The following is a 16,886-nucleotide window of genomic DNA, read 5'->3' as shown; positions in this document are numbered from 1 at the left end:
ACCTGACGAAGAGTTTAACTACGAAAGCTTGTGAGTTTACTATCAAATAAACCTGGTGTTGTCAGACTTCTTACCATGAAGATGTTGGAATGTTGAGGTGCGAATTTGGCCCCCATGGCTGTTCCATGTGTCTGGATGAAGAACTGGTTGCTGAAGGTGAAGACATTGTGGTCCAGGATGAAGCAGATAAGTTGTAAAATTGCACCTGGAAACTGGCAGTTGTCGGTGTTGAGTACTGAGGCAGTTGCAGTAATGCCATCGTTGTGGGGAATGTTGGTGTACAGTGCCAAGACATCCACTGTGACGAGGAGTGTCCCTGGTTCAACTGTACACTATATGTGCCTTTTATATGCTCTGTTTGAGAAAAGAACTCTCCACTCACCTGACAAATGGGCAAACCCTGAAAGCTTGTGGGTTTACTATCAAATAAACTGGTTGGTCTTTAACCTGGTGTTGAGAAACTTCTTACTATTATTAACCCTCTCAGCCAGCGTTTATGCCCCATCCTTAATTGCCCCTGAGAAGGTGGTGGTGAGCTGCCATCCATGGTTGTAGATACATCCAGTGTGGTTAGGGAGGAAGTGCCAGGATTTTGACCCAGTGACAGTGAAGGAATGGTGATATTTCCAAGTCAGGCTGATGAGTGGCTTGGAGGGAGACCTCCAGGCAGTGGTGTTCCCATGTGTCTGCTGTCCTTTGTCCTTCTAGATGGCTGTGGTCTTGGGTTTGGAAGGTGGTGTCTCAGGAGTTTTGGTGAGTTGCTGCAGCAGCTCTTCTACATCATCTGTTGCTGCTAAGCATCGATGGTGAAGGGAGTGAATGCTTAAGGTGATAGCTGAAATGTCAATCACGTGGGGCTGTTATGTCCTGGATACCCTTTTGTCGTGGGTATTGTTGGCACTGCACTCATCAGCACACCTAGCAAAAGATACCAACTACAAAGGGAACAACAATTGGTACTATTTGAAAAGAGGAAAAAAAAATGCTTGGCAATTGGATTCTAATTGGTGAAAGCATTGCTGTGGGGAATGCACCAAGAACCAGTTAATAGCCACGCTTTTCTTCAAATTCAAAGAAGGCAGATCAACACTGACGGAAAACCTTAAAATGTTTCAGGAATTACAAAAAAAAAATCAATCAGGATTGTTTAGCAAGTGATGTCCAGTTACGGAATCAGATTTAATGGAGTAGCTTAAAGACTGTAAGGAATTTCATTCATGCAGCTGAAGATTCAGAGAGGGCAAACAGATCATCTACGTATCAAAAATACACAATGGGAACGGGAATGTGTCATTCCGTCAAATAAGCATTTCTTGTGGAAACTACAAAGATGTTTGTGACATCTGTGTCTGGAAGGAATCCTATGCCAACATCATCTATTTAATTATTTTTATTCATTCATGGGACATGGGCGTCACTGGCTGGCCAGCATTTATTGCCCCCCCCCCCCCCAGTTGCCCAAGGGCATTTGAGAGTCAACCACATTGCTATGTCTCTGGAGTCTAGGCCAGACCAGGTAAGAACGGCAGATTTCTTTCCCTAAAGGAAAGGGTGAACCAGATGGGGATTTCCAACAATGGGTTCACAGTCATCAATTAACTCTTTATTCCAGATATTTTTTATTGAATTCAAATTCCAGTATTTATTGCCTCCCCTCCTAGTTGCCCAAGGGCATTTGAAAGTCAACCACATTGCTTTGTCTCTGGAGTCACTTGAAGGCCAGATTTCCTTCCCCAAGGATATTAGTGAACCTGATGGGGTTTTCCTACAATGGGTTCACAGTCATCAATTAACTCTTTATTCCAGATATTTTTTATTGAATTCAAATTCCACCCGCCAGTGGTGGGGTTTGATCCCAGAACCCCAGAACATTTAGCTGAATTTCTTTATTAATAGCCTAGTGATAATACCACGAGGCCATCATCTCCTTTTTAGGCATTCATGATGTTGTTAAAAACAAACCAAGTTTCTCCAACCTCTCCTCATAGTAATGCCCTCCATACCAGGCAACATTCTGGTCAATCTTTACTGTACCCTCTCCAAAGCCTCCACATCCTTCTGGTAGTGTGGCAAATGGAATTGAACACAGAGCTTTTATTTCTGTATAAATTGTTGTTCCCTATCCTGCTGCTTTTCTTGTGAGCTGTCCTAGAATGCCTACAGCACAGAAGGAGGCCATTCAGCCCACTGGGTTCTGCACTGATTCTGTGTGCGTCTTACCCAGGTCCCAGCCTATCCCTGTAACCCTGCACGTTTACCATGACTAATCCATCTAACCTGCACATCTTTGAATACTGAGGGGCAATTTAGAATGGCCAATCCACCTAACCTCCATGTCTTTGGACTGTGGGAGGAAGCCAGATCACCCGGAGAAAACTCACACAGACACGGGGAGTGTAAACTGCACAAAATCAGCCAAGGCTAGAATCAAGCACAGTCCCTACCACTGTGAGGCAGCAGCGCTAACACTATGCCACCTTGCCCTGAGGTGTGCACAACAAAAAAAACTCTCGCGGGCATCTTAATGAAAGGGGAAGAAAGAATCTGCAAAAGCTTACATATAGGTGAAGCAACTACATCCTAGCAAGGCAGCTGGATTGGAACTGTGGACAGCATCCCACCTCAGAGCCGACACTGAATACCTCCAGATATCACGATGGTCTCTCCGGTGATGTAGGCTGCATCCTGCGAGCAGAGAGGAAGGAGGCAGCACCTGCACAATCTTCTGGCGCACCGAACCGACGCTGGGCGATGTTCCTTTTAATGTACTGCTTCAAGTTGTCATCTGAAGTGAGGACAGAGCTGAATGGGGTCTTCATGAGACCAGGGGCCAGGCAGTTGACACGGATGTTGGCGGGGGCCAGCTCGTCAGCCAGTACTTTGGTCAGGCCCAAGAGTGCCGTCTTGCTAACGCTGTAGGGCCCAACAATGGACAAGGGCCTGTAGCCAATCGCGGAGCCCACAAACACGATGGAGCCCCCACCTCTTTGCTCCATGTGCGGCACCACCAATCTGGACAGGAGAAAAGCCGCCTTCACATTGACCTCAAAGATTTTGTCCCAGGCGTCCTCTGGGCAGTCCAGTGTCCTCCCCACGAAGGGATTGACCGCAGCGTTAGAGACCAGGATGTCGATGGCTCCGTGGCGCTTCATCACCTCACGGACCAGCATCTCCCTGTCCTCCCTCTTGCCCACGTGGCAGGCGGTTCCCATGACGGCCAGGCCCTCGGACCGCAGCTCTTCCAGGGCACAGTCGACATTGGCCTGGTTACGGGAACTGGGCACCATCCTGGGCACCATCCTGGGCTAGGCGCCGAGCAATGGCCAGTCCGATACCTTGGGTGGAGGCGGTGACCATGGCCACTTTGCCACTCAGCCTTCCCAGCTGCATGGTGCTACCAAAAAGGTGAAACTGGCTGATTGCTTCCTGGTAACATGACTACAGGTTAAGCTGCTGTCTCACCCCCACCCAGTCCCACCTCACCCCGGGCGCACCCAGTGGCCCTGTCAGCCAATCATTGGATGCATGCGTTCTCCGTCCCTAGCGTCGCGGCCAGTCAGAAAGCTACTGGCTTCCTCTGGCCGGGGCGGAGGGAAAGTTTGCCCCTCCCCGGGAGAGAAACGGTTAGCCAATTCCTGGCCGTCCCCAGAGTGCCCACTCCCGATTGGTTGTCAGAAAGCGTTTCGCCCATTTCGCGTGGTGGACGACCATCCTATTGGCCAACCGAGCTGTCAGTCAGGATGTCAGGCGCGGCAGTGGAAAGCGCGCTCAGCTCAAACACTCGAGGCGCCTCGTGAGCCTCATTAGCATAACAGCACTTCATTAGTATAACAGCCAATCGAAATTTGAATTCAAAAACAGGTCAGCAGTAAAATACCTTATAGAAAATGGAAGGCAAAGTATTACCTTCAATAGAAATCTGAAAGCTTAACTCTAATTCCCTTTTCACAGATGCTGCTAGATGAACTGAGTATTGCCTGTTCTTATTTTTAAAATAAGATCATCCGGTTTTTTTCTGGGGGAGGAGGATAATGTTGGAGGGACACTAAACTTCATCATTACCCGTGAATCCAGATGGGCTAGAGTCTTTAACATAAGAACTGGGAGGAGGAGTGAGCCATTTGGCCTCTCAAGCCTGTTCTACCATTCAATAAAATCATGGCTGATCTTTTCTTGGATTCAGCTCCACTTACCCGCCTACACATCACAATCCTTAATCCCTTTACTGTTCAAAAATTTATCTATCCTTGCCTTAAAAACATCCAAAGAGGTAGCCTCAACTGGGCAGGGAATTCCACAGATTTGTAACCCTTTGTGTGAAGAAGTTCCTCCTCAACTCAATCCTAAATCTGCTTCCCTTTAATTTGATGCCATGCCCCCTAGTTCTAGTTTCACCCACCATTGGAAACAACTTCCCTGCTTCTATCTTATCTATTCCCTTCATAATCTTATATGTTTCTATAAGATGTCCCCTCATTCTTCTGAATTCCAATGAGTAGAGCCCCAATTTACTCAGTCTCTTCATTCATAAGCCCACCCTCTCAACTCTGGAATCAACCTAATGAATCTCCTCTGCACCCCCTCCAATGCCAGTATATCCTTTCTCAAATAAGGAGAGCAAAACTATATACAATACTCCAGACATGGCCTCAGCAGCACCCTACACAGCTTCAACATACCCTTGCTGTTTTTAAACTCCATCCCTCTAGCAATGAAGGAAAAAATTCCATTTGCCTTCTTAATTACCTGCAAACCAACTCCTTGAGATTCTTGCACAAGGACAGCCAGGTCTCTTTGCATGCTTCAATTTTTTTATCATTTAAATAATAGTCCATTTTGCTGTTATTCCTACCAAAATGGATGACCTCACATTTATCAACATTGTACTCCATCTGCCAGACCCTTGCCCACTCACTTAGACTATCTATTATCCCTTTGCAGACTTTCAGTGTCCTCTGCACACTTTGCCACTCATCTTAATGTCATCTGCGAATTTTGACACCCTAAACTTGGTCTCCAACTCCAAATCATCTAGTAAATCATTAACAATTGCAGTCCCAACACTAATCCCTGAGGCACACCAGTAGTCACTGATCGACAACCAGAAAAACACCCATTTACTCCCACTCTTCGCTTTCTGTTAGTTAACCAATCCTCTATCCATGCTAATACGTTACCTGTAACACCGTGCACCTTTATCTTGTGCAGCAGTCTTTGATGCGGCATCTTGTCAAATGCCTTCTGGAAATCCAGATATACCACTTCCCTATTGTCCACTTTGCATGTAATGTTCTGAAGAATTCCACCAAATTAGTCAAACATGAGCTGCTCTTCATAAACCCATGCTGCTTCTTACCAATGGGACAATTCATATGCAAATGTCTCACTATTTCTTCCTTGATGATAGATTCAAGCATTTTCCCTACTACAAAAGCTAACTGGCCTATAGTTACTCACCTTTTGTCTACCTCCTTTTATAAATAGTGCCATCACATTTGCTGTTTTCCAATCTGTGGGAACCAACTGAGCCACTTCAGAGTAGAACTGAGCCACTTCAGATCAGCCATGATCTTGTTGGGTGGCGGGGCAGGCTCGAAGGGCTAGATGGCCTACTCCAGCTCCTACTTCTTATGTTCTTATGTTCTTGAATCGCCCCAGAGTCCAGCAAATTTTGGTAAATCACCACTAACGCATTTGCTATTTGTTACCAATTTAGTTGATTGTCAATTGCCATGGTCAATATGCCACTGTCAATGGCCTTGACACTTGAAGTAGACCCTCATGAAGAGGGAAATGTTTTATTTTGAAAGGCTCAGACGAAGGGTCAGCCATACTCAAAACGTTGGCTCTATTCTGTCAGACCTGTGGAGATTTTCCAAAGTTTTCTGTTTTTTCAGATTCTAGCACCTGCACTAACATTTTATTCTGACAACGATGAAGCTCTTACTGCTGTCCCAAATGAAGAAAAATATAACTTTATTGGGTATGTTAACGCCATTGTTGGCCACGGCACACAGTGTACGGAATAGAACCATTGGGAAAAATGGCTGGAGACGCCAACGTAAACAGCGTGCTCCTGCTGATAACATGCTCTCGGCAGGGCATCATTGGTGTAAACACTCTCTTCTGCAAGAATATTATATAGAAGATCGCACAAATGCATCCTAGATCAGAGCATTTACACCTTCAGATTATATAATTGTTCAGGTCAAAGATCTAAGTCATGATCCATTGGGAATGGGGTGGGGGGAGGGTGAGGGTGGCTGTTAACTGCTGGACTGATCATCAAATTGTGCACAAGAATGATCCCAGGAATGAAGGGTTTGTCATATGAGGAGCAGTTGAGGAATCTGGGTCTATACTTGATGAGTTTAGAAGGATGAAGAGGGATTTCATTTGAAACTTACAGAATATTGAGAGGCCTAGATAGAATGAACGTGGAATGGATGTTTCCACTAGTGGGAGAGACTAGAACTCAAGGGTACAACCTCAGAGTGAAAGGATGATCCTTTAAAACTGAGATGAGGAGGAATTTCTACAGGCAGAGGGTGGTGAATTTGTGGAACTCGTTACCACAGAGGGCTGTGGAGACCGTAATTGGGCATCTTTAAGACAGAAATTGATCAATAGAGGAGCAAGGGTTGTGGAGAGAAGGCAGGAGAATGGGGATGAGAATCATTTCAGCCATGATTGAATGGCAGAGCAGACTTGATGGACCAAATAACCTAATTCTGCTCCTATATCTTATGGTCTTCTACTGGCAATGGACATCTAACTAGCACCAAAACATTGCAAGACCCAAAGTCCAAGTGGAAGCTCAATGTCTCACTCCCATGAAATTGCAAGAGTAGCATACAATCAATCTGGCAAATCTTCACAAAATTAACTCAATTCTAGTAGTGTGTTTGAATAATGTCTGCTCTCCTAGTCAACTTTGTCCAGACCACTGGATTTCGGTATCGCCGTACACCCAGGACTGGTACAATGAAAAAGATGCTCAGGTAGGTGACCTCCTCGAAATAAGAAACACAGAAGTAACTATCATCGCTTGGCACAACAATCCAGGTGTGCTATTCGGGAAGGGAGCATTCCATCAACTCAAGGCTGATGCCCAAAGACAAATATATGGTGATGGATATATGATGGGTAGAAAAAGTCCACGAGATCTAACAATATGCTAATCATCATGACATGAGGCCACCTATCGATTGATGTTAAATGGGCCAAATCTGCTTTGTTCACAGGATCTCCAGCATCACAGATGTCAGTCTTCAGCCAATTCAATTCACTCCACGTGATATCAAGTAATGTTGAAGACATAGGATATTGCAAAGTTTCTGGACTCTGAAAATATTCTAGTGATTGTCCTGAAGACTTGTGCTCCAGAGCCTTTGACATCACAACCTAAGCTTTTCCAGTACAACTATAACTTTGGCATCAACCTGGCAAGGTGAAAAATTGCCCAGGTATATCCTGTACATGAGGAATAGGTAAAATCCAACTTGGCCAATTACCGGCCCATCAGTCTAATATCGATCATCAGCAAAGTGACAGAGGGGTCATCAACAATGCTATCAACTGGCATGTACTCAGCAAAAACCTGCTTACTGATGCTCAGTTTAGGTTCCACCAGGGTCACTCAGCCTTGGTTCAAACAGCTCTTGATTCAAGGCAGCATTTGACCAAATATAACATCAAGGCGCCCAGTAAAACTGGAGTCAATGGGAATCGGTGGTGGGGGTGGGGGTGGGGGTGGGGGTGGGGGGGGGGGTGGTGGCTGCGGAGGTGGGGAGCTCTCTGTTGGTGGAAGTCATCCTTAACACGAAGATGATCTGGTGGTTGGAGATCAATCATCTCACCTCCTCACTTCTAAAAACCTGTCCACTGTTTACAAGACACAGGTCAGGAGTTAATGGAATACTCTCCATTTGCCTGGATGAGTGCAGCTCCGACAACATTCAAGAAACTCAACACCATCGAGAACAAAGCATCCGAATGATTGCTGTCCCTTCCACAAACATTCACTCCCTCCATTACCAATGTACAATGACAGCCACATGTACTACCTAGAAGATGCACTGTAGGAACTAACCAAAGCTCCTTAGGCAGCAACTTACAAACCCATGATCATTACCATAGAAGGACAAGAGCAGCAGATACCTGGGAACACCACCACCTGGAGGTTCCCCTCCAACTCACTCACCATTCTGACTTGGAAGCATATTGCTGTTCCTTCACTGTCAGTGGGGCAAAATACTGGAATTCCCTCCCTAGAAGCACTGTGGGTGATCATACTCCTTGGGAACTGCAGCAGTTCAAGTAGGCAGCTCATGGCTCTGTGGCCTCTGCACTTCACTGACCTGCACCTCCCAGTCCTCCCTCTTAACTGTGTGGCAGATGGTGCCCAACTTCACAGGCCCTCAGGCTGAGGCTATCCCGACACTCTGATCAACTCTTGGCCCCATTCCGGTTAAGGCCCTGGGCAATGGCCAGACGGATATTGTTGGTAGAGATGGAGGCCATGACCACTTGAGTTGGATCTGAGCAAAGGCAGCAGCAATATGTCTGTGCGTGTATCCGTGTGTGTGTGTATGCATATGTGTATATTTTAAATATATGATACAAATCAAAATGGAGTATAACAGTTTGAAAACAACCATGGGGCTAGCTGACTTGACCACATTGCAGGAGATATCCAGTAATACTGACTCAAAACAGTTCACTCAACAGGTCTTCTCACTTTACTTGCTGAGTATGTTAACAGTTACTAGGCAGAGAAAAAGTTGAGGCAAAGGACCTCATGTTTATGTACGGAGAAAGTAGTATGTCTGCGATGACTCTCACCAGCTTTTACAGATGTACCAAAGAAAACATCCTTTCCAGACATATCACAGCCTGCTCCGATCAAGACCACAAGAAACTAAAAGGCTCATGAGTCCAGTTTCCCATCCATTAACTCTGTCCACACTTCCCAGCGCCTCGTAAAAGCAGCCAGCATAATCAAAGACCCCTTGCACTCCAGACATTCTCTCTTCCACCGACCGCCTTCTTAGTCGGGAAAAAGATAAAGAAGTTGGGATCACGTACTATCCAACTCAAGAACAGCTTCATAAGAACATAAGAAATAAGAAATAGGAGCAGGAGTAGGCCATCCAGCCCTTCGAGCCTGCCCCGCCATTCAATAAGACCATGGCTGATCTGTCATGGCTCAGTTCCACTTTCCCGCCCTCTCCCCATAACCCTTAATCCCCTCTCCTATCAAAAACCCATCAACCCGCTTCTTAAAAATATTTAGTGAGGCAGCCTCCACCACTTCAACGGGCAGAGAATTCCAGAGATTCACCGCCCTTTGAGTGAAGAAGTTCCTCCTCAACTCCGTTCTAAACCGCCCCCCCTTTATCTTGAGGCTGTGCCCCCTAGTCCTACTGTCTTTTTTGAGCGGGAAGAGTCTCTCCACCTCTATCCCGCTCAAAAAAGACATCCCAAATGCCATCAGCCTTTTCAATGACCAAACCACATAATACGCTGATCTTTCTCTACACCCTAGCTGTGACTGTAACATTATATTCTGCACCCTCCCCTTTCCTTCTGCGCTTTGAACGCTCTGTTCATCTGTAGAGTACAATAAGCAATACTTTTCATTGTATACCAATGCATGTGGCAATAATAAATCAAATTAAAAAAACCAAAGGCAGTTGATGGGGGGAGGGGGGCTCAGAAACATGAAAGAAGCCACCTATCTCTCGTGATGCCCAGTGATTAACTTTCTTGGATCTATATGTGATGTATGTAAACTGTAACCAATATGATTGGATTGTGTGTTCAGCAAGGATGGGCTGAGTGATTGTATAAGAATTACTGATTTTCTTTGTTTGGTGGAGTAGCACATGGCCAGTCCCAGTGGCTTCTCCCTGCTGGTGTAATTCAATAAACTGTCGATTGAATCAGGTTGGAGTGTTGAATGCTTCTTTTGGGTTCATTCTCCTTAAGATGACCACTCAACACTCCGAGCTGTACGGTGCCAGGCCCACTCCATTTCTGTCACATGCTAGGAGTGGGCTCACAGCTCAGCAAATCAGTGCACAATGCTCACACAAAGGAATGTTACTCCATGTGGCCAAGTGGCCAAACAAGAGGCAGCAACAGGATGGCTCCTGACCCTGTCACCCATCATTATGTGACAGAACCTGACTGTGGTTTACGCAGAGAGCTGTGGGGGTCTGGAACGCGCTACAGAGTAGGGTGGTGGAGGCAGGAACGTTGGACTCGTTTAAGATGCAGTTAGATAGGCACGTGAGTGAAACGAGAATGGAGGGATATGGTAGGGGCTATTAAATAGGGTTAAACCTCGGAGACACCGGAAGGGCAGGCTGTATGATTAATATTTTTTGTCTTTATTCCACAGGTGGAGGTCCACCTCGTGTCAAGCGAGGGGCATGCACACGGCGGGTCGTGCGTGGGCTGCTCTTGGAAGTCCAGGAGTGGCCTAGTACTTCATGTCGGTGTGTGTGCTTGATCCTGGACCGGTAGACGGGCACCGCAACAGCTCAGTGACTAGCACTGCTGGCTGTGCAGACACATGGATTTGGGCCTGTGTCTGTGGGAGTTTGCACATTCTCCCTGTGGTTGCGTGGGTTTCCTCCGGGCGCTCCGGTTTCCTCCCACACCCCAAAGATGTGCTCTTAGGCTAATCGGTTTTTACCAAATTGACACTATTTCTTCCCTGAATCTGACTGAGTAGGGTTCCATTCGTAGACATGCAGGGTAGAATAGGTGTAGGGTGATGCGGCGGCGCGGGCTCGTTGGGCCGAAGGGCCTGTTTCCCGTGCTGGGTTGTTCTTTGTTCTTTGGTCAGTGCTCAGAGAAGATAAAAGCTCTGTCACCATTTGGTGGATTGCAGCAGGTTGATTGGTCCAGAAAATAGGGCAGAATTGATTCAGAACAGAACGAAGACCAAAGACATTTGCAAAACCCACACTCAGTAAACTGTTACCTTTTCCCAGCTCACAGCACGGTGGCACAATAGTTAGCACTGCCTCACAGTGCCAGGGACTCGGGTTCAATTCTGGCCTTGGGTCACTGACTGTGTGGAGTTTGCACATTCTCCCTGTATATGCGTGGGTTTCCTCCAGGTGCTCCGATTTCCTCCCACGGTCTGAAAGATGTGGTTAGGTGGATTGGCCATGATAAATTTCCCCTTAGCGTCAGGGTGATTAGCAGGGTAAATATGTTGGATTAGGGGTAGAAGGCTTGGGCAGAATTGTTGATGGTGCAGGTTTGATGGGCCAAATGGCCTTTTTCTGCACTGAAGGGATTCTATGATTTCCTGCCCATCACTGCACCACTACTCCCTATTGGTTGGAGCAGACATAGAACATAGAACATAGAACATAGAACATTACAGCGCAGAACAGGCCCTTCGGCCCACGATGTTGCGCCGACCAGTTACAAAAACAATGACCCACTAGCCTATACCAATCCCTTTTCGTCCATAAACCTATCCAGAGATCTCTTAAACGCCCCCAAACTAGACGCATCTACAACTGCAGCAGGCAGGGCATTCCAATCCCTCACCACCCGCTGGGTAAAGAACCTACCCCTGACATCCGTCCTGTAGCTACCCCCCCTTAATTTAAAGTCATGCCCCCTCGTGCTAGCTTTCTCCATCCGAGGAAAAAGGCTATCACTATCCACCCTATCTAAACCCCTAATCATCTTATATGTTTCAATAAGATCCCCTCTTAGCCGCCTTCTTCCCAACGAAAACAACCCTAGATCCCTCAGTCTCTCCTCATAGGACCTCCCCACCATACCAGGCAACATCCTAGTAAACCTCCTCTGCACCCTCTCCAACGCCTCCACATCCTTCTTGTAATGCGGGGACCAGAACTGCACACAGTACTCCAAGTGCGGCCGCACTAGAGTAGTGTACAGTTGCAACATTACACTGCGACTCCTAAATTCAATCCCCCTACCAATAAACGCCAAGACACCGTACGCCTTCTTGACAACCTTATCTACTTGATTCCCAACTTTCAGGGATCTATGTACACACACACCTAGATCCCTCTGTTCATCCACACTATTCAAAGTCCTCCCGTTAGCCCTATACTCGACACATCTGTTGCTCCTACCAAAGTGAATTACCTCACACTTTTCCGCATTAAATTCCATCCGCCACCTCTCGGCCCAGCTCTGCAACCTATCTAAGTCTCCCTGCAGACTATGACACCCTTCCTCACAATCTACCACACCTCCAACTTTGGTGTCATCAGCAAATTTACTAATCCACCCAACTATACCCTCATCCAGATCATTAATAAAAATTACAAACAACAGTGGCCCCAAAACAGATCCCTGAGGCACACCACTCGTAACTGCACTCCATGATGAATATTTACCATCCACCACCACCCTCTGTCTCCTATCTGATAGCCAATTCCTGATCCAACTTCCTAGATTACCCACAATCCCATACATCTGCATTTTCTGCAGAAGCCTACCATGGTGAACCTTATCGAACGCCTTACTAAAATCCATGTATACCACGTCAACTGCCTTACCCCCATCCACCTCTTTGGTCACCTTCTCAAAAAACTCAATAAGGTTAGTAAGGCACGACCTACCTGCTACAAAACCATGCTGACTATTTCTAATCAATTCATTACACTCCAAATAACTATAAATCCTATCCCTAATAATTTTTTCTAAAACCTTGCCCACAACAGAAGTAAGACTCACCGGTCTATAATTCCCGGCAAAGTCTCTGTTCCCCTTCTTAAACAATGGGACAACATTCGCTATCCTCCAATCCTCCGGGACTACACCAGAGACCAATGACGACCTGAAGATCTGAGCCAGAGGCTCTGCAATCACCTCTCTAGCCTCCCAGAGAATCCTAGGGTAGATCCCATCCGGACCAGGGGACTTATCTATTTTCAGCCCCTCAAGAATTTCCAGCACATCCTCTTTATCAACCGTAATACTTTCTATTTTACACCCCTGCAACCCAATGTCCTCCTCAGCTATATTCATGTCCCCCTGCGTGAACACCGAAGAGAAATATTGGTTCAATACTTCTCCAATCTCCTCCGGTTCCACACACAACTTCCCCCTGCTGTCTGTAACTGGCCCTAATCTTGCCCTGACCAACCTTCTGTTCTTGACATACTTATAGAACGCCTTAGGATTCTCCTTAATCCTATCAGCCAAAGTCTTCTCATGTCCTCTTTTAGCCCTTCTCAACTCACTCTTCAACTCCCTCCTAGCCAATCTAAAGCTTTCTAGTGCACTATCTGAGCCCTCCAATCTCATCCGAACATAAGCCTCCTTTTTCTTTTTAACCATCGACTCAACTCTTTTAGTGCACCACGGTTCCCTAGATCTACCAAATCCACCATGCCTGACAGGGACATACCTATCAAGGACTCGCAGTAGCTGCTCCTTGAAAAAATTCCACATTTCAGATCCCATCATTTGTCTGATGTCAAGCCCTGCTGGTGTGTTCTTATTGGCTATTTCAATCAGCGCTGAGAGAAATGATACCTCAGCCATTCCAATGTCTCAGAACATGCAAGTCTCTCATTTGCCTATCGGTCACCTCATCTACATAATGGTCACCAGCAGACATGATGTCAAGCAGTGAGGAAGGGATAGTCTGCGCTGACTAGCATTAGAAAGCACCAAAAGAAATTGAGATAAAAGAAGACAACAGGAGCAAGTTCTTAAACAAAAACAATATGCTGGAAATATCAGTCAGCCAAACTGCATTGGTGAGGGCAGAAACAATCAATGTTTCAGGTTGCTGACCTTTCATCAGGAAAAGATCTTCCAATGTTATTGGCAGTATAGCCACTCAGTGGAGGAACAATCAATAGTGGCCACACACAGATTAATATGAATTGGAGTCTTTGTATTATCAACACAATAATACATGCAAAGAAGCGGCTAATACAAATTTGTTTAATCAAATACATTAAGAAGGTTGTTTGTATTTTCTATCGGAAACATTCATTCCAAGGTATCTAATCAGTATACTTTCATTGACAATATACATTTGTACAATCATAGAATCCCTACAATGCAGAGGCCATTCAGCCAAACAAGCCTGAATTGACAACAACCCCACCTAGGCCCTATTCCTGTAATCCCACATATCTACCCTGCTAATCCCTTTACACTAGGGTCAATTTAGCATGCCCAATCCACCTAATGCACATGTCTTTGGACTGTGGGAGGAAACCGGAGCATCCAGAGGAAACCCATGCAGACACAGGAAGAACTTGCAAACTCCACACAGACAGTGACCCAAGCACAGAATCGAACCCAGGTCCCTGGAACTGTGAGGCAGCAGTGCTAATCACTGTGCCACCGTGCTAATGGCATATCTGAATGTGAAAATGCTTTATTGGACAAAATTCCCTATTCAATGCCTTCTCAAATTTTTGATCAGAGGAAAGGAGGCTTTAGTATATTTTATTAACAGTTTCATTTGAATAAGGCCAACACTTACATTGGGAGTTAAGGAATTCCCAGAATCTGATGCTCTACATCTTAAGGTTTGAAGAGGTTGCTGTAGACATAACAATGTGGTTTTTATGATTTTCCAAAATTGTCTACATTTCTGAACAACCACAATAATTTGGAAATGTGATGCAATGGATTTACAGGCCACTTCAGAGAACAGTTAAAGGTTAGGTATCTGTTGTAAGATGCAGATCACACATCACATGTACATAGTGCCATTAATGTAAGTAAAATTTCAAATAAAGCTTCAAAGGAAAGAAAAATCAGGAAGCATTTGACAGGGATGCTCATAAAATGATACTACCACATGTTGATTAAAGGAGGAGGTATTAATGAGTATCTCACTGGAGGATCGAGACAGGACAGAAGCTCAGGAATTTTAATTATTAGAGTTGAGGCAGTGGAAGCCATTGCCAATCAATGGAGGGTGAATCAAGTGCAAGAGTTAGAGAACGCAGAGAGAACAGAGGATCGCAGTAGGTTAAGTCGATAGTGTAGAGTGAAGGAGTGACAAATATGTAAGAAGCCAGGGCAAAAAGACATAGATGACAGTTGGTGCAAGGACGGTCAGAAGATTACAGAGATGAGAAGCAAGATTTGGAAATCGTGGAAAATGTCACAGATGAAGCCCTGACTCAGAGTCGACAGTGTAAACCTCCAGCCACGACGATAGTCTCTCCAGTGATGTAGGCTGCATCCTTTGAGCAGAGGAAAGAGACAGTGCCAGCACACTCCTCTGGCTCACCAATTCGACGTATGGCGATGGTGTCCTCGAACTGCTGACGCATGCTGTCATTGGACCAAATGGCAGAGCTGAACTTGGTCTTGATGACACCTGGGGCAAGACAGTTGACCCGGATGTTGGCAGGGGCCAGCTCATCAGCTAACACCTTGGTTAGGCCCAACAGCGCTGTCTTGCTGACACTGTAGGGCCCGATTGCGGGAAAGGGCTGGTAGCCGGCGGCAGAGCCCACCAGCACAATGCAGCCCCCACCCTGTCGCTCCATGTGCGGCGCCACCAGCTTGGTTAGGAGGAAGGCACCCTTGACGTTCACCTCGAAAATTTTGTCCCAGGCCTCCTCTGGGCAGTCCAACGTCCTCCCAGCAAATGGATTGGCTGCCGCATTGGAGACCAGGATGTTGATGGCTCCGTGACGCCTCAAGGTCTCATTGACCAGCGCCTCCCGGTCCTCTCTCTTGCCCACATGGCAGACAGTGCCCATGACATCCAGACCCTCTGCCCGCAGCTGCTCCAGGGCCTTGTCCACACTGGCCTGCTTGCGGCTGCTGATCATAACCCGGGCACCGTCCTGGGCCAGGCGCCGGGCAACGGCCAGCCCGATACCCTGGGTGGAGGCAGTGACCACGGCTACTTTGCCACTCAGCACTCCCAGCTGCATGATGCCAGGAAATTGGATAGGCAACAGACAGCGCAGGGAGCCCTCAGCATCTATAGAGTTAGAAACGAAATTCTTGCTTCGAATAAAAATGGCTAGGACAGTGGACTCTGAACACACTTGTTCCGGTCACGTGCCCCAAGAGGGCGTGGTTACAGCTCTGCCAATCGAAGACCAGCTCGCATGACGGCCCGGCGACGTTGGCCAATGGGATGTGAGCATCTCCCCCCCACCCCCAACGCGAACCGACAGCCTTGCGGCTAATCAATACCCGGCGGAGGCGAGGCCAGCGCTCCCCGCTCAGAGTGCTGTGCGACGGATGGTCCAACTCGCCCCGCCCTCCACGTCACTCAATCAGAAAGTCTCATTACTATTGGTCGGTTGCGTCGCCAATCATGTCTGTGCGTCAGAAACCTCGCCCATTCGCCTGAGCGGTCATTTGCGTAATCGCCTATTTATTAGCTCAGCCGTCACCTCATTAGCATGATAATTTGCGTAACGTTCATTTTATTAGCATAACGGTCAGTTTATTAGCATAACGGTTGGCTGGTGTTCTGTGCTCCCGAGTGTGCGGGTTGATATTAAAAAAACAACAGAAATGATGATACTGAAATGGCCTGCAAAACAAAAGCATAAAAGCGTAAAACCGCGGATGCGAGAAGTTTGAAATGTTTATTCTGTCTTTTTCTGCGGGCACAGGCAAGTATTTCCAACATTTACTCATTTGAAAAGATCTCCCCCTTGTTAATTTTAAGGATCACATTCCCGTCCGTTGGAAAGTCAATAAGTGCCAGCTCGCACTTAAAGTTTATTAATGTCACAAGTAGGTTTTCATTAACGCTGCAATGAAGTTACTGTGAAAATCCCCTAGTCGCCACTCTCTAGATAACACAAACACCTATGTCAGACTCCTATTTTTTTGATGACAGTTCAGCAAACAACACCATTATTTCCACAAAACTC

General features: G+C 46.5%; 2 protein-coding genes across 3 annotated transcripts; both read right to left on the bottom strand.

Moving 5' to 3' along the window:
• Positions 1-2,103: 2,103 nt before the first annotated feature.
• On the bottom strand, positions 2,104-3,299 carry LOC145337580 (dehydrogenase/reductase SDR family member 4-like). Of its 2 annotated transcripts, XM_080182372.1 has the most exons (2): positions 3,050-3,228; positions 2,104-2,926 (listed from the first exon to the last, which is right to left on the bottom strand). In XM_080182372.1, exons 1-2 carry the CDS (start codon positions 3,210-3,212, stop codon positions 2,652-2,654), a joined length of 438 nt encoding a protein of 145 aa, XP_080038498.1. In that variant the 5' UTR covers positions 3,213-3,228; the 3' UTR covers positions 2,104-2,651. The 2 variants fall into 2 exon arrangements, with proteins under 2 accessions (XP_080038498.1, XP_080038497.1); XM_080182371.1 differs by having other exon boundaries at positions 2,104-3,299.
• Positions 3,300-13,891: 10,592 nt separating this feature from the next.
• On the bottom strand, positions 13,892-16,070 carry LOC145337609 (dehydrogenase/reductase SDR family member 4-like). Its single transcript, XM_080182408.1, has one exon. The coding sequence runs from the start codon at positions 15,924-15,926 to the stop codon at positions 15,162-15,164; it is 765 nt and encodes a 254-aa protein (XP_080038534.1). The 5' UTR covers positions 15,927-16,070; the 3' UTR covers positions 13,892-15,161.
• Positions 16,071-16,886: the final 816 nt, after the last annotated feature.

This window comes from Carcharhinus amblyrhynchos, unplaced genomic scaffold (genome assembly GCF_965287045.1).
Source record: "Carcharhinus amblyrhynchos unplaced genomic scaffold, sCarAmb.v2.hapA scaffold_53, whole genome shotgun sequence".
NCBI lineage: Eukaryota > Metazoa > Chordata > Chondrichthyes > Carcharhiniformes > Carcharhinidae > Carcharhinus > Carcharhinus amblyrhynchos.
This window is presented reverse-complemented; position numbering and strand designations above follow the sequence as displayed.

Coding starts and splice junctions, on each gene's coding strand:
- LOC145337580 (XM_080182371.1), bottom strand. CDS start 3,299: ATGGTGCCCAGGATGGTGCCCAGTTCCCGTAACCAGGCCAATGTCGAC.
- LOC145337609 (XM_080182408.1), bottom strand. CDS start 15,926: ATGCAGCTGGGAGTGCTGAGTGGCAAAGTAGCCGTGGTCACTGCCTCC.